Source organism: Artibeus jamaicensis, unplaced genomic scaffold (assembly GCF_021234435.1).
Source record: "Artibeus jamaicensis isolate MK-2021 breed Jamaican fruit bat unplaced genomic scaffold, CSHL_Jam_final scaffold_1283, whole genome shotgun sequence".
In the NCBI taxonomy this organism is placed as follows: domain Eukaryota; kingdom Metazoa; phylum Chordata; class Mammalia; order Chiroptera; family Phyllostomidae; genus Artibeus; species Artibeus jamaicensis.
In genome coordinates, this window is record NW_026522028.1 from 16109799 (window position 1) to 16133577 (window position 23779).

Consider the following 23779-nt stretch of genomic DNA (forward strand, 5'->3'; position numbering starts at 1 on the left):
ATTCGTCCTTTAAGATTACTCGCCTTGCAACTTCCCACCCATCCTGCTTCCTAAGGCCCTCACCACAGTCTGCCTGCTCCCTGACTTCTGAGGACATGCCAATCCATCAATCTTCCTATTTCTTCCAGTTGACTGGCCCATCCTGGCTTCTTTTCCTTCCCTGCCCAGGTTGGATTCAGCAGCTCATCTCTAGGGCTGCTCTTTCATCAGCACTCTCAGCTCCCTACCAGCAAACCTTTGGCTGGGCTTCCTGAAACTTAACCCACTACCTGGGCAACCTCCTATTTCCTCTGTGCTAGCTCCATTCATCCACTCCTGGTCTGGCCTGTTCCATTTCCTTCCAAGCTTCCATTCTCAATGAATGGCATGGAAACCTTCCATTTCTCATATAAATTAGTACTTTAAAATGCTTTTGGATATATATGTAATTTTATTCATAAGACAACCTCTAATGAGGTGAAAGCTCAAGAACATTGCAGCCAAAAGAAAAAAATTAAGGTTTACAAAGTTATATGGCTTACTCAAGCTCTCACCGTCTCCAAAGACTAGAACTGATTGGCTATCATAATAATCAGAATATATTTTATTTCAGCCCATTGGAGACACCGATGCTGTGCCCAATTATTCAACATGCTAGTTGTGGCGATGACACATCAATCAAAGAGAGATAAAGGGATACCGCTGTGAAGGCAGGGGTCACCTCGGGACTAGTTTTCTACATGCAGTCACCCCAGAAAGAAACATTGAATTGATAACTGCTGGCTCAGAGAGAGAAATGGTTCCAATCTAAGAGATGCAGAGATACTCCGTGTAGACTAAGCTGCTCTGAGCCCTCCGTGTGGGCTCATACCCCTTAGACCCCAAAAATGAAGAGGAGTCGTGGCACTGGAAAAGCAACTGAGCCCAGCAATGCTGAACCAGGTAGAGAAGAGAGCAATTTGGAACTTACTGTGGGGAATTCTTTTCATACATACTTAGTGTGCATTGAAAGAGAAGATGAATGTAATGTGCTCACTTCTGAATAAAAAATAAAATAAAATAAAATAAAACGGACTGCTCCCCTCCCCATTCTGTGTCATCTACATATTTACGATGTAATAAAAACCATAAATACAATTGGGTATAAATCCTAAGGGCTATAGAGATAACAATAAAAGTGAACAAAAAGCCAAATTAAATTTAAATTTTTTAATTGAAATATGTGTAAGAGAAACTCAGAAGATATCCCTCTACAACAAGTCTTTCAGCTTCTTGTAAAAAAAAAAAAACTTATATCACATCTATATTGGTTCATATCCCTAATAAAACTACTATTGTTATCTGCTCTAGGATTGCCCTCCCCCTTGAAAAATACAAATATTTAGCAAAATAATCATTTACCTTGGAGAAGATCAAAAGGAGATCATCTAATTTTCCATGCAAGTCACCTGGAGTACAAATGAAAATTACTGTTTAGTAAGAAATAAGAAAGTGCTCATTTTTTGTTACAGAATTTTTAAACTGAAATATTGTTAATATACCCCAAGCATTCTTGGGGCATTGGGTTTTTATCCTATGATGTTATTAATTCAACAATTTGTTTCCATAGTACTCTATGGAAACTTTGCCCCTTTTCTATAGGGGACAGCATCCAATATTGAAATTACCTATTCACTCCTGCCATCTACACAGTGCTTACCTTCCTCTGTGCCAAGCACTGTCCTACAGGTTTGCATGAATTAATCTTGTTCAATCCTTATAACCATTCTGTGAGATGGATATTATTTTTGTTATTTTCATTTTAGAAATGAGGCTCAGAGTAGTTATGGAACCAGAGCTGAAATACAAATCCAACCTTGTCTCATTTCAAAACTGAAGCTCTTAGTGAGCATTCTATATTGTAATCTCTAGGACAGCAGCAATAATATCTACCCTGGCATTAAACCCCCAAGTGTTTCCTCTATACCTAGTGCATAGCAAGAATTCAATAAACACGTTTGCTAAATACATAGCTTTTTAAAGCCACATTTTAAAGAATATGTTCCAGCAGTAGCATCTGAAACTTCAAAATTGTGAGTAGATAGCTCACATTCTTTTGATGAGACAATTATAGACAATAAAAATAAAAGCATGACTACAAAACTCAGCCAACTAAGGGAAACCAAATGAATATATGAAGCAATTAATTAAAAACAAGAGTGAGTATATGAATATTCAAAATGCCTATTTGGATAAATATTTCTAGGTAAATATTTGTCTTTCATGAGCTCTGATCATAAATATTTATTACCAGATAGAATTTAGAAAAAATTTCCCTCAATTTGCTTAAAAACCTGCAACCGAAATTAACCAAATATATGCAACAAAAGACTCCAATTATAATGGGAATAATAAAATTAAAACACTTCTCACCAGCACTTATTTATGAAATGACTATAATATTAATATCAAGAGCATATTCATACTATCATATACTTAAATCTCATTGCTTCCACATGGTCTCACTCCAAATCTAAAGAAATAAAAATGGAAGGACTTTTTACTTATCTGTTAAATATATATTTTAATTATTTTATTTTCCTAATTGTCTTCAGGGTGACTCATCTTTCAAAGATTTGAGTAGACAGAACTATTGCAGCTGGCATCTAAAAAATGAATTAGTTTCAGCATATTAAGAGTAGAAGCTATAAAAATATCTTTAACTTCTACTTGGACAGCAAAAAATAAAAGTAATATCATAGAAAGATTGCCATAGGAAGATATTTCCACCAAAAAAAGTGCAGAATTGGCTGTTATTTCTAACACAACTGTAGTCTGAAACACCTTCTATATTTCATGTGTGTGTGTGTGTGTGTGTGTGTGTATGTGTGTGTATGCATGATCCCTGCTGAGGGGCCATGCTAATCTTCTCCATTATCATTTCAATTTTAGTATATGTGCTGCTAAAGTGAGCACAAAACACCTCCTATATTTCATGCTTGTTGATAACCATGGAGCATATTTAGAATACGTATGTAAAATATGCATCCGGAAATTAAAATAATAGTAAAGGTTTCATCACAATTTCTTTTCCTTTCCTAATACTTACATTAGGAAAGAAGATAATTTCTGGGCTAGGGGGATGTACTGGCCTTGGCTTTTCCCTCTACCAATGGTGCTAAGTGGAAAAAGTCGAAAATAAACGCCTAAGATATGGGGATCTTTAAATGAATGGAACTGTCCAATCAATGTATATTCTCTAATCTTTATCTCACGATAGAAAATGAAGCATCAGCCAGAGCAGTGCATGATGTGGAGTTAGACAGCAGATAATGAGGTCAGCCCTAACCAGAGGACCTGATTTTTAATACTGACTCTGCCACTAACTAGCTGAAAAAACTTGGGGTGGGATGAGGGGAATTACTATACAGAAATACATGGAAGGTGATGTATTTTTCCCTCTGGGCCTCAGTTTCATCTGTGAGAATAAGTGATAGACAGATGGTCTCTGTAAGAGACCATTCCATTCTTACACTGTGTGTTTTCAGGATTCCATGCCCTCTAATTAATTTATATCTTCTTCCAGATCCTTATATCCAAAGATAAGTCTACAGCTGAAACTGGAAGTATGCCAGAAACTTGTGGGAACACGTCCCACTCTCTGTTTGGCCTATTATATACACTCTGATAACATATCTAGCCCTGGCTCCATAGCCTTTATGGGTAGGCATGGCTTCCTGAGCCTCATGACTCAAAAGCCTCTGTGTCTATGGAAAAGTAAGAGCTGGCGAAGCCTTGAATAAAAGGTTACCCACTGCTGAGGTCCCTCATCTGCTGGGTAAAGACTGGTGGCCTGATTAGGTTGGAATTGAACCATTAAAGACTCTTCACAAACCTGAGTCAGGGCACGTCATGAAGTATGTACTGCTACATCAAGTCCCTGTCACCACAATCAGTTGCTAGAAATGGAAATGGTTTAATTAGATTGTCAAATCCACTTCTACCTGCTAGAGTAAAAGAGACACAGGCTACAAATTGATTTGGAAAATAACAATCACTGTTTTGTAACCTAAAGGCTTAATTAGAAGTTAAGGGAGTTGCTGTTCCTTCCACGCACTACATTCTCAGACCGTTGCAAGCATGCCGAGCACCAACTGTGTTGAATTTCAATGTGTACTGTTTCGTGAAGCAATATCCTGCCAGCCTGGGCTATAGGATAACAAAAATCTCAATCTTGTTATTTAGAAGAACAAGGAACAGATTTCTGGGACATTCCCACTCTTTTAAAAGCTGCAGAGACCAGTTGGAAAAATCTAAAACAGCAGCCAAGGGCAGAGATGAGTTTAATCTCTACCCTGCCTTGGGTTTTCTCTTCCCAGCATAAGTGGCATAAGAGGCCCACCTAGGAAAAGCAACATGGAACAAAGATAATGAGAGCTAGACGGAGGGCAAAGGACACTTATTCCACCCACGGGTGGTTTTCCGTATTAAAATGCTGCCTGCCTTTTATAAAAAGCTGTGAGTTCTCTAATTTCTCACATAATTAATTCCTGCCAGCTGGTATGCAAAACAAAGACAAGATGGGGAACAGTATTATTATGATAGATAACTTTATATTAACATTTTTCCTAACACAGTCCAATTTATGCAGTTTTCAATACAGGCAAATGACGTGCAACCAAGAAGGTCCAAAATATTAATTTGTCAACTCTGCTCTAAAACTTACCGCAAATTGTTATCTCTTTGGTGGGGTAAGTTCTTATACGAGTAAGATTTGGCAGTTGCATCAGGGCTTCCTTAGTTTCAAATAGTATCTCTAAAACATAAGAGGCATGGAGTACCTGTGAGGGCAAAGCAGAGGAAACAGATGTGACGAACTAGGAAGAAATGCGTGACTGCATAGAGAACTATAAAGGTGAGCATATGAGCACATTTTAGGTAGCTGTATTTCAGGATCATCTCTAAATTATTCTTAAATAGATTGATTCTAGCACAATGTCTGTCATATAATAAGCTCTCACTAGAGAGTTGTAAACTGAATGAATGAATGGTTCTTGGGACATTTATAATCTCATGCTCTTAACTGACATCACCCATTCACAGAACATTTCTGATTATTCTTGGTCAGTAAAGCCCAAGAGAAGTGATGGGGAAAACAGGAGACTCCCTTGGCCAAAGGAAAGGTACAAATAAATAAATAATTAAAAGAGAGGGAGGGTAAGGAGAAAGAGAAAGGAGATGTAGACAGACTGTTGAAGAGAGGCTGCTTTGCATTTGTTTGGGATATCCTGCCACCTGCGATGGAAACTAGGTGGTGGTGCTGGATTATGAGAGATCTCAAAAGGAAGCCAGATAAGCCCCTAAAACTCCTGAGCCAGGCATCCCAGGTGTGGCTCAATTGTTGGTGCACAGATGTGAATTCAGAAAACAGCAAGCACATTTACGTTGTACAAGTCTGACTATAAAACATACCGAACCCAAATAAACCATTTCGATGATCTCCTATTATGACCATTCATTCTATCACTCTCCTCCAGTTAAATTGCCTTTTGTTCAAATGGATATACATATTATTTTAAAGTTTTTTTAATTGTTGCTCAAGTACAGTTGTCTCCATCTTCTCCCCACCCCAGCCATCCCCACTTCCCACCCTTGATCCTACCCCTGCCCTGGTTTTGTCCATGTGTCCTTTATAGGTATTCCTGAAAACCCTTCCAACTTTTCCCCTCATTGTCCTGTCCCATCTCCCCTCTGCATTCTTGATGACATCATTGTTTTGTACAGATTTACTCTGTTTTCTCTTCCTGCGTTTTTGTTTGTTTTAAACCATTGTGTTGTTTTCTCTTTTTTGTAATTATAAAATATTCCAAATATATGAGTCAAAAAGTAAAATAACCAATATAAATTTAATAGATGCTAACACCACTTTTTGGTCCAGGACTGTTGGTAGTCCAATACAGTAGCCACTAGTCCTATGGAGCTACTGATCACTTGAAATGGGGCTAGTTAAATGCCATAGGCACAAAATCCACACCAGACTTCAGAGACTTATTATGAAAAAATTTAAATGTCTTATTAAACACTTTTAATATGATTACATGTTAAAATGATAATTATATGTACTGGATTAAATAAAATATATTATTAAAATGAATTTCACCTATTTCTTTTTACTTTTTTAATATGACTACTAGAAAAATTTAAAGTATGTATGTCACTCATATTACATTTCTATTAGACAGCCCTGGTTTATATTTCTGAACCCTGAGAGAGGGGTCATAACTACATATCATTCAGACACTGCTTTGGGTGTGGGATTCAGGACAGATAAAACCCTTTGGAACAATCATGATGCATGGTGTCCTGAAATGTCCATTTTCATGGCTATTAAAATAATAAAATTATTTTCTACCCCAGATCCCCAAAACATAGGATTTAGATTTGGAAGACTTTCATTATTATTATTTTAAAACACAGGAATCAGGATTTGAAGTAATGTGAGAATTAGGAGGAAAGAGAAGAGCTCCTGGATGTTGATTAGTGGGGACACCCAGCTTCCCTGTCTATTTGAGAACTAACAGACTGCTAAGGATTTTCTCCACAAAAGCATTCAAAACCCTCAATTTTCCTTCACGAATCTTGTAAGCTCCAGTCCCTAGTTAATATTTGTATTAAGTTCTGGAAATGGTATGTGAAAACATAGAGAAATAATTTGAGGCCCATTTTCTTCCAAAGAGGATTGAAATTTTCTCTTGGCAAGTGGCTAGGAGCACTAGCCATCTCAATTCAATCTCAGGAATTAGAGCATTCAAAGCTTTGCTTTGATGCCTAGTCTACTTCCAGTCTACTCTTCCTCTTAGGGTATGTCCTTAGGGTCCTAACCTAACCTGAGAATGAGGGTTTTGTGGTGATATCAGAGACAATAATGCAGTAGGTAGCTCCAAGGTCCTATCCCATCACAGAAACACTTTAAAAAACCAAGAAAAAAAAAACTCTGTCAAAATCAACTTTGTCAGAGTTCTAGGAAACAGTCAAAATGTATAACCACCAAACAAAGGCTAAATCTGGAAAAGGCAACTTAAAATGGCTCAGTGCAAGCAGGAAGTAAAGGCTAAGACAAATCCGTAAACAGCTTGGCTAAGCAGTGAAGGGGTGTACCAATACAGAGCTAATCTGCAACGACTGGGTTCTTCTCTTGTTTTTTCTTTTGTTTCTTTTTTTAATATCTCCTGGGTTCAAGAAAACTCTGTCAAAGACCTCACATACAACTAGACCTAACAGACATCTATAAAATGCTCCACCCAACAGCAGCAGACTACACATTTTTTATAGGTGCTCATGGAACATTCTCCAGGATAGATTAGATGTTAGGCTACAAAACAAGCCGCAACAGATTTTAAAAGATTGGAACCATGCAAAGTATCTTATCTGACTAAAATGCAATGAAAACTAGAAATCAGTAACAGAAGAAAACTAGAAAATTCAGAAATATATGGAAATTAAACAACATTCTCTTAAACAACTGATTGGTCAAAAAATCACAAGGGAAATTATAAAATACCTTGAGATGAATGAAAATGAAAACACAATATGCGAAAATCTATGGAAGGAAACAAAAGCAATGTTTGGAGAGACATTTGCAGCTGTAAATACCTACATTAAAAAAGAAGAAAGATCTCAAATGGAAAGCCTTACTTAATACCAAGGAGCTAGAAAAATAAAATTAAACTAAACCAAAACCTAGCTGAAGAAAGAAAATAAGGACTAGAGTACAGATAAATGAAATAGAGAACAAAAATGCAATAGAGACAATCAATAAAACCAAAAGCTAATTCTTTGTAAAGTAACAAAATTCAAAAACCTTTAGCTACACTGACCAAGAAAAAAGAGAAAATACAAATGACCATAATCAGAAATGAAAGTGGTGACATTCCCACTGACCTTAAATAAATAAAAAGAATTATGAGACTAATGTGAACAACTGTATACCAACAAATTAGACAACCTAGATGGACAAATTCTTAGAATCATACAAATTACCAAAACTGACTCAAGAAGAAACCGAAAATCCAAACAGATCTAGGACAAGTAGAGACTGAATAGTTAATCAGAAACATCTTCCCTGGCCCATGTGGCTCAGTTGGTTGGAGCATCATCCAGTAAACTGAAAGGTTGCAGTTTGATTCCCAGTCAGGGCATATACCTAGGTTGCAGGTTTGGCGCCAGTCAGGGTGCGTGCAAGAGAGAACCAATCAGTGTTGTTCTCTCACATTGATGTTTCTCTCCCTCTCTCTCTCCCTCCCTTCCCCTCTCTCTAAAAGCAATAAGCATGTCCTCAGGTGAGGATAAAACAAGCAAAGCAAACATACAAGAAAAAAACCTCCTAATGAATAAAAGTCCAAGACCAGATAGCTTCATTGGTAAACTCTACTAGATATTTATAGAATTAATACCAATCCTCCTCAAACTCTTGGAAAAAATAGAAGAGGAAACAATTCCTAAATCATTTTATGAGACCAATACTCCTCTTATATCAAAGTCAGATAAAGATACCACAAGAAAACACAGATCAATATCCCTTAAGAATAAAATACTACACTCAACAACATACCAGCAAACCAAATTCAACAGAATTTTTTAAAAAAACTTATACACCATGAACAGATGGGATTTATTTCAGGAATACAAGGGTGGTTCAACATAAGAAAATCAATCAATGTGATATACCACATTAACGTACAGTGTACTGCTGGCATAAGGATAGACACATACACCAATGGAATAAAATTGGGAATCTAGGAAAAAATCCATTCATCTATGACCTATTAATTTTAGACAAGGGTACCAAGACCATTCAATGGGAAAAAAAGAGTCTTTAACAAAAGGTACTGGGACAACTGCATATCTACATGCAGAGAATAAAACTGGACCCTCTACCTTGTACCATATACAGAAAATAACTGAAAATGGCTTCCAGACCTAAATGTAAGGACTAAAGATATAAAATTCTTAGAAGAAAATATCAGGGTCATCTGATCTCAGAAGCTAAGCAGGGTCAGGCCTGGTTGGTACTTGGAGGGGAGAAAACATAACGGTAAATCTTTGTGACCTTGGATTTAGCAATGGATTTTTAGATATGGCACCAAAAGCACAAGCAACCAAAGAAAAAAACAGATAAATTGGACTTCATCAAAATTAGAAATTTTAGTGAATCAAAGGACATTAACAAAAAAGTGAAAAGAAAACCTACAAAATGGGAGAAAATATTTGCAAACCATGTACCTGATAAAAGATTTGTATCCAGAATATATAAAGAATTCCTACAACTCAATAATAAGTAAACAAATAAACTGACTTTAAAGTAGGCGATGGATCTGAATGGACACTTCTCCAAAGAATGTGTACAAATGGCCAATAAACATGAAAAGATGTTCAACATCTTTAGTCATCAGGGAAATGCAAATCAAAACCACAAGGAGCTACCATTTCACACACAAATAAGATGGCTAAAAATATATAAAATTAAAAAAAATTAAAATAACTAGTGTTGGCAAAAAAATGACCCTCACTCATTGCTGATAGGAATGAGAAAAGGTACAGCTATGGCAAATGGCTTGGACGTTCCTCAAAATGTTAAACATAGAGTAGCCATATGACCCAGCAATTTCATTCCTAGGTATATATATATACTCAAGAGAAATGAAAACATATGTTCATGCAAAAACTTGTATGTGAATGTTGGTAGCAGCACTGTTTGTAACAGCCAAAATATAGAAAAATCCCAAAATCCATCCAATGATGAATTGATAAACAAAAATAGTAGATCCATTACAACAGAATATTAGTCAGCCATAAAAGTAAAGAAGTAATAAAATAGTCTGGCTGGTGTAGCTCAGTGGATTGAGCGAGGGCCTGTGAACCAAACGATCGCAGTTTGATTCCCAGTCAGGTCACATGCCTGGGTTGCAGGCCAGTTCCCAGAAGGGGACACATGAGAGGCAACCATACATTGATATTTCTCTCCCTCTCTCCTTCCCTCCCCCTCTAAAGATAAATAAAATCTTTAAAAAGATATTTGTAAAAAAAAAAGAAGTAATAAAATAGGCTATGACATAAATGAGTATTAAAAATATTATGTTAAATGAAAGCCACATAAACATAAAAGTCAAACACAAAAAGCCACATATTATATGATTTCATTTGTATTAAATATCCAGACGAGATAAATCCATAGAGACAGAAAGTATAATAATGGTTGCCAGGGGTGGGGGAGGAGGGAATGGTAGTAAGTATGACACTTCCTTTGGGGGTGATGAAAATGTTCTGGAATTAGATATTGGTGATAGTTGCACAATCTTGTGATGTAACAAAGCAACCACAGAATCATATAGTTTAAATGGTGAATTATATCTCAGACAGAGAAAAAGGAAATGCTGTAAACTATAGAAAGGAGGTTTCTGTGCATCTGAGGATACTTTTTTAAAAGATTTTATTTATTAATTTTTAGACAGAGGGGAAGGGAGAGAGAAAGAGATGGAGAGAAACATCAGTGTGTGGTTGCTTCTCACATGCCCCCCACTAAGGACCTGGCCCAAAATCCAGACATGTTCCCTGACTAGGAATTGAATCAGTGATCCTTTAGGTCACAGGCCGGCACTCAATCCACTGAGCCACACCAGCCAGAGCCACCTGAGGATATTTCCATTCAATGGGTTAAGCAAAGCAGACAGCAGCTCTTACTTACTGTGAAGCTTTTCCCCAAGGGAATGCATTTCTGCTGTAGTGTTTTCATTCATGCATTCAACAAATAGTCATTGAGCACATGATATATACAAGAATCAAGGTAGTATCTATCTGCTTCCACTTACCTGCTGCTTCTTAAACGCCTCAATCAGTAAATTAAGAGAATCGGCAGTGAGTGGAAATTTCAGCCGAGGGCCAGTATATGAGTCTGGGATCTCTATCACCCCTATACAATCCAACTTACTCTTTTCATTTGGGAGAGAGCAACCAAACAATCGATTTATTATTGCTGAAAAAAAAACCAGAAAGGGGACAAAAATGAGCATTCCCATACTTAAATGGATTAAATACCTTCTTGAATGTCTAGCCCAATGTAAGGTACTGTGCTAACTGTTATGCATACTGAAGTACCCCACATGTAACCACGAGGAAGGAGTTGTTCTGAAATCAGTAGGTACACACACATGAATCGCCATCATCCCTTCCTGGGTGGATATTTTACCAAAGCAGTGAGTTCATCAGTGGGGAATGGAGGAAGAAGCACAGGGAAAACTGGTCGATCACAGTATTTTGATGCTCTGAAGCTCTAACTCTACATTTTCTGCCCACTCTTACATCTCAGATTTTTACAAATAGGGTTGAAAACATAACAATGCATTGTATTTGGTTCAAACATCTGCAGCTATTCATGATCTACGGAAACTTAAACTGCAACATCAATTTTTCCCCTGTTAAACACTTCAAATTTTACTTAGCTATAATTGATTTCTCTCCCTCTTCACATAAAACAAATTTTCTGATGTGATTTTCTTTTTCTTCTTGGTAACAAAGCAGATAAAGTTAGATGACAAACCATATGGCAGAAATTCCAAAGGACCTCTATCCCAGAAACACATTTCTAGGTAATATTGCCTGCGTTGCCCACTTCAGTAGGTCCCTTCTTTGCTAGACTGCCCATGAAATGATAACCCAAAAACAGAAATCTGGCCAACTCAGGTAGAGGAAGATTAAAGAAGATATGGTAGATTGATTGCAACAGTGGCCCCAATTCTCTATCCCAACCTCTGGCCATGCTATTTTTAATACGATTTTGCAGCTACTCTCACCAAGAGTCTATTTCCCTAGCCCTTGAAGCTGCTTCATGACTTGTGTTGGCCTAAAGAATGTGGTGAAGTGTTACATACCAGGTCCAAGCCAAGGCCTCACAAGGATGTGTTTGTTTCCATGCTCTCTCATTTGAAACTGTGCCACTACCACAAAGCCCAGGCTAGCCTACAGAAAGCTCCAAGACCATGTGGAGCAGAGCTGAGTCATCCTAGCCAAGGCCATCCTAGATCAGCTTCCAGCCAGCAGACCTCCAGAAAACATGACTGAACTCCAGCCAAGATCCAAAACACTGCCAAATCAAACCTGCCAAGAACAGCAGACACGCTCAGCTAATCTGTAGACTTATGAGGAAAATGAAATGTTTATTAAATGACACTGAACTATTGTGATTGTTGAATACACATTATTATTAAAGAAACAGATAACTGATACAAAGGATAACATACCCTTCAACTAATTAACACTGAATTGCCACTAATGCCATTAATCAGAAGTTGTCTGCAAGCAGTTTCTATCTTTTTTATTTAGAGTGAACATGTTTGGAAGGTATGATGTTAGCAGATGTAGACAGAACATGTTTTTTTCCTGATTCACTTATTCTGAGGGATTGCAGTTAGGAACTAAACTTGAAAATGTTTTCTAGAGCCATATTTGGTAATTTAAATATATTTTCTAAATTATTGTGCATCCACTATTTTTTTGGTAATGGCTGATGATCTTTTATAAGGAGTTGAATTTAGGAGTAATAATGTCTATTTTCAGTGTGGTCTAGCAAGTTATTTTTCCTTTGGATTTGGTTTGAGATTTGAGAATAAGTTCATTATTCCATTTTATGTTTGAAAACTAGAAATGCAGAGTATCTTGGTAAATTGTATCTCAGATTCATTATGTAGGCAGTAAAGCCTAAATACTCTACTGGACTATCATAATGATCATGCCACTCATTTCTAATTGGTAGTCATTCTTAGAGATGCATCTTGTTCTAAGGAAAAACTTTCCTCTTCTTAACTTTGCACACTGAAATATCAGGTTCCTCTTGGGAAAACAAAAACAAAAACAAAACAACCCCAGCAGTTTCACCATGTCATCTTAAAACAGACTTATTGAGCAATCCCAACTCTGAGATATAAACAAGAAATTACTTTCTTTTCCCAACCATTGCCTTTACCCACACTCTGTTAACTCTCTGGTTCTCACCAGCTGACACATCAAGTTAATTCCATTAGTTCAGGTTATTAAAACTCAGTCTTGTTTTTGAAGAACAGAATAAAAATATTCTTCTTAAAATATAAAAGGTCAGTCTTGCCCTTCTTTCAAAACATGAATAACCCTCATTCCTTATAAATTTAGTAATAAATATATGAAAAAGCACCATTGCCATAAAACAATTCTTGGTCAAAAGTACTCAATATGAAGTATTAGAAAACACTAAACCATAATCCTTCAGCTGGTTTTTAGCCACATTAAAAAAACAATAACATAGATTCTTCTCCTAATGTATAGCCAATGTAGGTCATATATAAATGTAATGAAAAACTTTAACATTTAAAATGCAAGCACTGTCTTTGTGGACTATAACTATTATAACTAATAATAATAATTTAAGAAATGCTAACAATAGGTGGAGATTTGTATAACACTTATTAGAATTAATCCTTACCTATTTATTTCATAATTCTGTCAATATGAATCTAAGTAAATATAATAAAATTTTGAATTATAACTGAATGATACCCTTACAAGCTCTTCTAAAGAAAATACCTGAAAAATGTCCCCTACAAACAATCTTTTCTTTTACCCAGTACGGACTCAAAGTCTGAATAGGGATAATTTTAAGCCCATAATTTAAAAACAAAACAAAAAAATTTCTGCCTCTACCATCCACATCACTTTGAAAACAGGCTCCAGATACTGCTGGAAAAAAAAGCACCAATTGAACTGCATTTATAGTTATTTCATTTCTAAATTATGAATCTGGATTAAAGCAGTGGGGTATCCCTACAACAAACTCAGTAGTTGCCAAAATGATATTTCATAAAATATAATATCTGTTTCTGATCTTTGAAAAACTCAAAAAACCTCCTTAACCTAACTTTTAAAATTTAAATTAGCAATAATGGTCTTTCTATTAAATCATTAAAAAAACAAGGATGCCTACTTTCACTTTTTCATTTTAACATTGTTCTGCTATCTTCAGCCACTGCAACAAAACATGAAGTCAAAATAAGAGGAATGACTGCTGGACACAAAGATGTAAAGTTACTTGTGGCCAGTGTGATTAAATATATGTGCTTGAGAAAATCAATTGAAAAACTCCCAGAACTGATAGAAGAATTAAAATAATACAGAGGTTAACCATACTGGTTTGAATCACAACTTCACCGTTGATGAGATGAACAACCTTGGGAGGTTACCTTCTAAGTCTCAGTATTCTCATCCACAAAAAGGGGATGATAATAATACTGATCTCACTGATGTATCAGGAAGACTAAATAAAATGATATATTTAAAGTATTAATGATGTGGCATTGGTGAACATTAAATAAATATCAGCAATAAAAATAATTTCATTAATGTTAGTTGATAACAGCACAATGCAAAATAAATAGATATAAATTAATAACTTCACTAAATACCACCAATAATCATTGAGGGTATAATGGGAAAAATATATTCACTATAGCAACAAAAAATATAGCACCTATCTTTCTCAAACTATTCCAAAATATTACAGAGGGAAGATTCCCAAGCTCATTTTAAGAGGTCAGCATTATCCTAATTCCAAAACCAGATAAAGACACTACAAAAAAAGGAAATTATAGGCCAATATCCCCAATGAACATAGACACAAATTCCTCAACAAAATATGAGCAAACCAAATCCAAGAATACTTTAAAAAGATCACACACCATGATAAAGAGGGATTTATTCTGGGGATACAAGATTGGTGCAAAATCTGCAAATCAATTAATGTGATACACCAAATAAACAACAATAAAAATCAAAATCATATAATCACACCAATAGATGCGAGAAAAGCTTTTGAAAACATCCAGCACTCATTTATGATAAAAAAAAAAACAAACTCTCAGCAAAGTGGGAATAGAGGGAAAACACTCCAGCACAGTAAAGGCCATATATGACAAACTCACAGCCAACATCATACTCAACAGTGAAAAACTACAAACATTCCCCTTAAGATCAGGAACAAGGCACATGTATGTACTCTCACCTCTCTCATTCAAAATAGTACTGGAAATCCTACCCACAGCAATCAGACAGGAAGAGGAAATGAAAGGCATCCAAATTGGAAACTAAAAAGATGATATGATACTTTATATAAAGAACCCTAAAGGTTTCCCAAAAACTACTAGAAATGATAAATGAAGTTAGTAAAGTAGCAGGATAAAAAAATATTCAGAAATCAGGTGCATTTTATACACCAATAATGAACTATCAGAAAGAAAAATTAAGAAAACAATCCCCTTTACAATTGCATAAATAAGATAAAATACCTAGGAATAAATTTAACCAAAAAGGCAAAAGACCTGTACTAAGAAAATTATAAAAATACTAAACAAATAAATTAAATATGATACAGATAAATGGAAAATATACCATGCTCACAAACAGGAAGAATTAACATTATTAAAATGTCCATAATACCCAAAGCAATCTATACAGTCAATGCACTTTCTACCAAAATACCAATGGCATATTTCACAGAAATAGAACAAATAATCCAAATATTTATATGGAACCACAAAAGACTCTGAATAGCCACAGCAATACTGAGAAAGAAAAACAAAGTTGGAGGTTTCACACTACCAGATATTGAACTACACTGTAGGACTATAATAATCAAAACAACATGGTACTGGCATCAAAACAGACACATAGATCAATGAAATAGAATAGAGAACACAGAAATTAACACATGCCTATACGGGCAATTAATATTTTCCAAAGGACACAAGAATATACAATGGGGCACTGGCTGCTGTGGCTCAGTGGATTGAGCACTAGTCTGTAAACTGAAAGGTCATTGGTTCTATTCCCTGTCAGGGCACATGCCTGGGCTGCAGGCCAGGTCCCCATTTGGGGGTGAATAAGAGGCAACCAATTGATGTTTCTCTCCCTTTCTTTCTACCTCCCTTCTCCTCTTTCTGAAAATAAATAATGAAATCTTTAAAAAATGTATACAATGGGGTGCAGACAACCTATTCCATAAATGCTGTTGGGAAAATTGGACAGATAACATGCAAAAAGTTGAAACTAAAACACCTTCTTACACCATGTACAAGAATAAACTCAAAATGGATTAAAGACTTAAATGTAAAACTAGAAACCATAAAAATCCTCAAAGAAGACATACACAGTAAGATATCTGATATTTCTCATAGCAACATTTTTTCTGATGTATTCCCTTAGGCAAGGGAAACAAAAGATAAAATAAACAAATGGGACCATATCAAACTAAAAAGTTTTTATACAGCAAAGAAAACCTTCGACAAAATGAAAAGACAACCCAGTGATTGGGAGAACATATTTGCCAATGATACAGCTGATGGGAGTAATATCCAAAATTTATAAAGAATTCATACAACTCAAAACCAAAACAACAAACAATCCAATTTAAAAATGGGAAGAAGGCCTGAATAGATACTTCCCCAAAGAGGACATACAGATGGCCAATGGACATATGAAAAAATGCTCAAAATCACTAATCATTAGAAAAATGCAAGTTAAAACCACAATGAGATATCACCTTACACCTGTCAGAATGGCTATCGTTAATAAATCAATAAACAAATATTGATGACGATAAGGAGAAAAGGGAACTATCGTGCACTGTTGGTGGGAATGCAGATTGATGCAGCCACTATGGGAAACAGTACAATGGGTCCCCCCAAAATTAAAAATGGAACTGCCTTATAACCTAGTGATTCCACTTACAGGTATATAAACAAAGAAACACAAAACACTAATTTGAAAGAATATGAAGTCTGTCCAGGAAAAGTCCAGCCATTGTTAATATAATGAGAATGGTTTGCACTACATCAATGTAACCTGGCAGTCAAGGAGAGTAGACTGGAATGTGCATGTGTGAACAATGACAATTTCACTGTACTAGTCAGTGGGGACAGTAGAGGCCATTGAGTGAGCATGTGTACTGTGCAGGCATTACATTCAAAATGAGTGAGCAAGTAGATTAACAAATCTGCATCGAATTTTGCATCAAGCTCTAACATTCCTCCACAGAAACTATTCAGATGATTCAGAAGGCCACAGCTATAGATAACTAGTGATTGGCAGCTTCATCATAACAACACACCTGCTCATGTATCACAACTTGTGCAGAATTTTTGGGCAAAACATCAAATAATCCAGGCAGCTCAGCTCCCCTAAGGCCCAGATTTGGACCCCTGCAACTTCTGGCTTTTCCCAAAACTAAAATCACCTTTCAAAGGGGAGAGATTTCAGACTATCAATGAGATGCAAGAAATTATGGTGGGGCAGCTGATGGTGATTGGGAGAACTGTGTGAGGTTCCAAGGTGCCTACATTGAAGGGGACTGAGATGTCATTGTCCTATGGACAATGTTTCTTATATCTTGTATCTCCTTCAGTAAATGTCTCTATGTTTCATATTAGATGGCTGAATACCTTCTGGACAGACCTCGTACATATATAGACCAAAATGAACATGTACAAGAATATGTACAGCAGTACCATTTAAATTACCAAAACTGAAAACAACTCAGAAGTCCATAAACAGTAGAATGGATACATTTTGGTACATCCATAGAATGAAATATTATTCAGCAATAAGAATGAACAAATTGCTACAACATAGATGACTCTCACAAATACAATGTGGTGTAAAAGAAGCCAAACTCAAAGCTCTATGCTTTCATTTATTTAGAGAAGTTCAAAAACAAGCAAAATTAATCTGGGATGTAGAAGTCAGAAAAATAGTGATGGCGCAGGTAGGTAGTGATAGAATGGGGGGGCGTTTCTGTGTTTTAGATAATGTTCTATTTCTTTGTGCGTGTATGTGTATTCTGGTTGTTGTTTTTTAGTTTTATTTTTATTGTTTCTGCTGTTATAGTTGTTCCCGCTTTTTCTCCCTTTTCTCACCTCCACCTAGCTCCACCCTCTCTCCACCCCAAGCCAACCTCCATATTGTTGTCCGTGTCCATGGGTTGTGTGATAATGTTTTATTTTTTGTTTTGGGTGCAGGTTACAAGGGTATGTTTACTTTGAGAAAATCTATTGGTATACTTATTATTTGTATACTTTTCTGTAATGTACAGTTTCTGTAAAGTTTACATAAGAAGATTAAGCCACTGTCCTCTCCTTTGATAAAATTTTAAATATATTTTTAAATCACCTGCAGAATTTTCTAAATGTAGATTTAAAAAAAAGAAAAAAACAAAAACCAAAAAAAAAAAAACCCCTGAGACTGAGTAAATCTCTGGGCTGGAACTCAGCCACCTGCAGCTATGAATCTCCATGAGCAATTTTGATGCACAGGCCAGATTGAAATATTAACTTATTAGCAGAAAGAATGCTACTTCATTTCATCATGATTATATTTCCTCTCAGAAATATTTTTGCCAAAGAACATGAAGCACAAACAACTCTCTTCAGATTGCAATTATCTAAATGAAAGAATATGGCAAAACACCTATTTCCACCCACTCCCCACTCTTCAGGTTTGGCTATTCCACCGTTCATAATGCTTTCCTGGATCATTAAATGCTTTAATTAGTTTCAAACACATGAACTTAACTAAAAGCATGCCATGAAACCACCATTCTGTTGCCACTTCAAAGGGTGGTCATTAGATTATTTAAAATATGCTCTGAGGTGCCTTAAACACTTTATTTTTAATATTGATCAGTTTTTTAGTTGATTTTTTAGAAAGAAAGAAAAATCAGTTTTGTTGTTACAGTTACTTACACATTCATCAATTTACTCTTTTATGTGCCCTGACTGGGGATCAAACCTGCAATCTTGGTGTGCCATAACAATACTCTAACCAACTGAGGTGCTTGGCCAGGGAAGATGCCATAAACATTTTTAATTAGAGTAAAAAATTGTGGCCCCAAATTAAGGGAAAAGGTTTTAAATTCTAGCATCTACCTTGAAGATAACAGGCAGATCTTAATTTGCAGAATAAATACATGCCTTGTTAAAATCATTTTTGAACCACACCTGTGTTGCCTATCTCTGAAATTATTCATTTAGCCATTTTAGAATGACTAAATAAATGATAAATAGACAGATAGATATCTATGCAGAAAACAGAGATATGATAGGGCTAACTGTGTTTAATCCACCACTTTCCCCTGACCTGTTCCATAAAACATTCAAGATATTTTGATCCCTCAGCACAAAAGTTTCATGGATAAAGAATAAGATCCTCCTTACTAAGCTACTATTGTACATCAATAGATTGTGGCTCAGAGAAAGTATTAAAAAAATTAACACTGAATGAAATCTAACTCAGTTTTTTGAAAGTGAAAGAATTAAATGGTCAATTTAGTTGGCACCCATCAGAGAAGAAAAAAGCCAGCTGAGCTGATTTCCCCAGTTGTTTGGTGGCACATAAACAAGGCTGGTGGGCATCTTTTAAAATGTTTAATGTTCTCCTATCTTCAGAGTTTACATCCCTCAATGAGGACAATTTAATATTTAATGATTGCTTTCCAAAAGACTAAATTTTTACTTACCTGGATCTTTCTCTTTTATACCTGCATAGTTTTCCAACATGAAGGAAAAGAAATTCGATAACTGGACAAAATAAAAACACATTAATCAATTAATGAACCCTAAACAGCTACTGTGGCAAATGCTGTTGGTATTCCATGCAAGACCCCTTACTCTTTTGGGGCACTCATCCCCCCAGCTGCCTGCCTCCCTCCTCCCAAGGACTGCCCTTGGCAGATGGGTGGCACTTTCCCATAGGATACCATATATTCACCCTCTTGGGGGAGTGCCCATAGAAAATGACTCTCTGAAACAAGGGTATTACAACCCAGGCCCACCCCCCGTCCCACACCCCCCTCCCTTGCCACTGGGTGGAATAAACTGTGATGCATTTCACACTTCAGAGCTCCCAATGGGACCAGGCTAAAGTCAAGTTTCTCCAGAAAACATATTTTTGCCTACTTTCATCCCCTGTCTAATCTTGATTTCCTCAGTTCCTTAAAGGTTTTTCCTGAGAATCCCTGTCTCAGATTCTACTTCTAAGAAACCAACCTAAGATGGCTACTAGATATTGTTCATTATGATCTCTTCTTTTCCTTTTGGTAGTGAGATGAAGAGTTAAGGAATACTCTCAAATGTCAAATATATTTGGGAAATGAAATAAGGAAGGAGGGAGGGAGGAAAAGATGGAAATCCACCAGCATTCCAATCATCAGCTAGTTGCTGCTTCTATGCCTACCAATTATCTGCAAAGACTTGCATTTATACAGCATAAATAACTTCTCCAAGCCCTGCCTCCTATAAAGAGTGAAGACTAAGGAATCTTATTGTACATCAATAGATTGTGGCTCAGAGAAAGTATTAAAAAAATTAACACTGAATGAAATCTAACTCAGTTTTTTGAAAGTGAAAGAATTAAATGGTCAACCTGGGAATAGGTCTAGGAGTTGAGGGAAGAGTGACTTTCCATACAAATATAAAAATTATAATTTTAATACTATCGATGGGTTTGTCAACTAAGAGTTAATAAACAACAAACAACAAGTGCTGGTGAGGATGTGGAGAAAAGGGAACCCTAGTGCACTCTTGGTGGGAATGCAGACTGAAGTAGCCACTGTGGAAAACAGTATGGGGTTTCCTCAAAAAATTAAAAGTGGAACTGCCTTTTGACCCAGTGATTCCACTTCTGGGAACATATTCTAAGAATCCTGAAATACCAGTCAGAAAGAATATGTGCACCCCTATGTTCATTGCAGCATTATTTACAACAGCCAAGATCTGGAAACAGCCCAAATGCCCATCAGTAGATGAGTGGATGAAAAAGCTGTGGTACATTTACACAAGGGAATACTATGCAGCTGTGAAAAAGAAGGAACTCTTACCCTTTGCAACAGCATGCATGGAACTGGTGCATATTATGTGGAGTAATATAAGCCAGTGAGAAAAAGGCAAATACCATATGATGTCACTTATATGTGGAATCTAATGAACAAAATAAACTGACCAAAAAATAGAACCAGAAGCATGGCTACATGGAACAGACTGACAGATCTCAGAGAGGAGGGAGGTGGAGGGGACTAGATAAAGAAAGGTGAAGGGATTAGGCAAAGAACCTATACGCATAGTCCAGGGACATGATACAATAGTGTGATGAAGGCTGGGGCGGGGGTTGGGTGCTGGGTGGAGGTGGGCAAAGGTGGGAAATGGGGGACATGTGTAATAGTGTCAACAGTAATAAATAAATAAATAATAAACAAACAAACAAACAAACAAACAACAAGAGTTAATAGAAACCACAATGAAATACTACTTCGCCCACACTAAGATGGCTATAATCAAAAAGACTAAAAGAACAAGTATTGTCAAAGATGTGGCAAAGCTGGACCACTCATACACCACTAGCAGAAATGTAAAATAGTACTGCTACTTTGGAAAACAATTTAGCAGTTACTCAAAAAGTTAAACACAGAGTTACCAGATGGGCCCACAGTTCTACTTGTAGGTATACACCCAAAAGAACTGAAAACATATGTTACCGCAGAAACTTGCACACAAATATTCATAGCAGCATTATTTAAAATAGCCAAAGAAATGGAAATAATTCAAATTATCTATCCACTAAAAAATGAATAAACAAAATATGCAATATTTATACAATGGAGTATTATCCAGCCATAAAAAGGAGTGAAGTACTGATACATGCTATAACATGGATGAATATTGAAGACATTATGCTGAGTGAAAGAAGTCAGACACTAAAGGATCACATATTGTGTGATTCTATTTATATGAAATGTCCAGGGAAGGCAAATCTATAAAAACAGAAAACAGACTAGTGGTTGCCAGGGAATGGGCGTGACCGCAAATGAGTATCAAGATTTCTTGAGGGGAGGAGGTGATGAAAATGTTCTAAAATTTATTTTGGTAATTGGTTACAACTTTGGAAACATACTAAGGGCCATTAAATTTTTCACGTTAACTGAATTGTATCTCAATAAATCTGTTATGAAAAAGAGTAAATATTAAAGAATGCACTAATACTGGAATGTGTGCATATAAAGCATATCAATTTGAGAGCTCAAATTGAATACCTTCATATTCATCACTATATTCTATAGTACTTAAAGGGACAGCCCAGACTGTGAGCTCCTAATCAGGGCAAAGGGATAATCTGATTAAATCATAGTATATTACCTTTATAAGTGCCAAGTATAAATTCATTAATTTCTTTGATTCTTTTTGAAATTGTCCTGATTATTTTTTAAAGATTAAGTGATAAATTTACAGATAAGTATGATTGTTGAAAACTATAATCAATACAGCATGAAAATGAGAATTACTCTCCCATCCACTCCCACCCATCAATACCACTCTTGTGTCCAGAAATAATCACTGGAAATACTTCACTGTATATCTTTTTCCAGACTTTTGCTATATGTTAATTTTCTTTCATGTATATGAGATAAACTGTTCCATAAGTTGATTTTTTATTAACAGTTAAATTGGAGATCTTTCTAAGATCTTTTTATTATTAAAAAGTACTTTTTTCTATCAATAAGCATTAAAGTTGAATTATATATCACTTTTTGCAAGTTTTAAAAAGGCCTTCCTCACCCATGTATATTTTCTGCTAGAACTTTCATAGGTTTGTTCCCAGGAAATTCTTCCATTTTTTAACTCTTTACAATGTTTTTTTCTTCATAAAGTAACAAATTTACTTCCTACTGGGGCACATAACCCAAAATAGAAAAGGCCACTTTTATTAGTTAACTAGACATCTGGTAGCCCTCCTAAAAATGTGAATTTCAGAATTGAAAAAATGTCATCCTCATCCCAAATCATACTCTCTCTTAATAGCTAGTTCCAAGACAATGTCACTCTATCTTCTATTAAAGCCTTTCACCAACATTCCTTAGCTTAAAAAATGGTCCCAACCTGTCATTCTTTCCATAACAAGTGGTAAAGAGAAGCATTTTACCAAAAGGAGAGACAAGCTTACAAAACAGACCTGTAATTGGCCTTGTTCATCGGCATATTCAATGGACTGGAAGACGGTGAGAGCATAACGTTCTCTGGTCCTCAGCCGAGCGCTGTAACCCCGGTACCAATTTTGGATGATCAACGCAGCTTTTATTGCTGTAGACCCACAAGATATAAAAGAGAAAAACAGTTACTATGCAGCCATGGGGAGATGTAGGTGTTTCAGAAAAAAAAAATCAGTCCACCTGGATTCCTCAGTTCTACAAACAAAAACTACAATGAGATTTACCTTCATGTTTTTGTAAAATGTCCACAAGCCTCAAATATTCAGAGAAGAATGATGTCATAGACATTAAGAGTAGAATTTCTGGAGCAAGGAGCAAGACTACCTACATTTGAATCCCAACTCTGCTAATTACTGTCTGTGACTTTGGGTAAGTCATTAAAACTCTCAAAGCCTCAGTTCCCTTATCTGTAAAATGGGAATAATAGTCCTTACCTATGGCACTACTTAAGCATATGAAGTCTATGTGTGCCCTAGGAAGGAACAATACTGTTCTTCACCATATACCCAAAGCAATTTGCACACAGTCCATAAAGGAGACATGTGACAATACAATGCTTCTTTGTGGCAGTAGGAATTTTGATGCCAATGTAGCCTGGCTGTCTGTCACTAGGAAGGAAAATGTGCAACTGTGGTGGGTGCATACTATGGAGTATTATGCCACAAATGGAAGTAATATTTTAAATAAACCTGTAGCAACATGAATGGATCT

At 36.1% G+C, this 23779-nt stretch overlaps 1 protein-coding gene and 1 non-coding gene across 2 annotated transcripts in view; both read right to left on the bottom strand.

Moving 5' to 3' along the window:
• Nucleotides 1–23779, bottom strand: part of PPEF1 (protein phosphatase with EF-hand domain 1) — an 84177-nt gene that overhangs the window by 42313 nt on the left and 18085 nt on the right. The window contains exons 2-6 of the mRNA XM_037157500.2: nt 23032–23159; nt 19547–19607; nt 10827–10990; nt 4685–4799; nt 1381–1427 (exon numbers count right to left, since the gene is read on the bottom strand). Of these exons, the coding sequence (XP_037013395.2) occupies nt 1381–1427; nt 4685–4799; nt 10827–10990; nt 19547–19607; nt 23032–23159 (515 nt within the window). The remainder of the gene's footprint in view (nt 1–1380; nt 1428–4684; nt 4800–10826; nt 10991–19546; nt 19608–23031; nt 23160–23779) is intronic.
• Nucleotides 2826–2934, bottom strand: LOC119058401 (U6 spliceosomal RNA). The gene has a single exon (XR_008389826.1). It is a non-coding gene; the product is annotated as a U6 spliceosomal RNA (small nuclear RNA).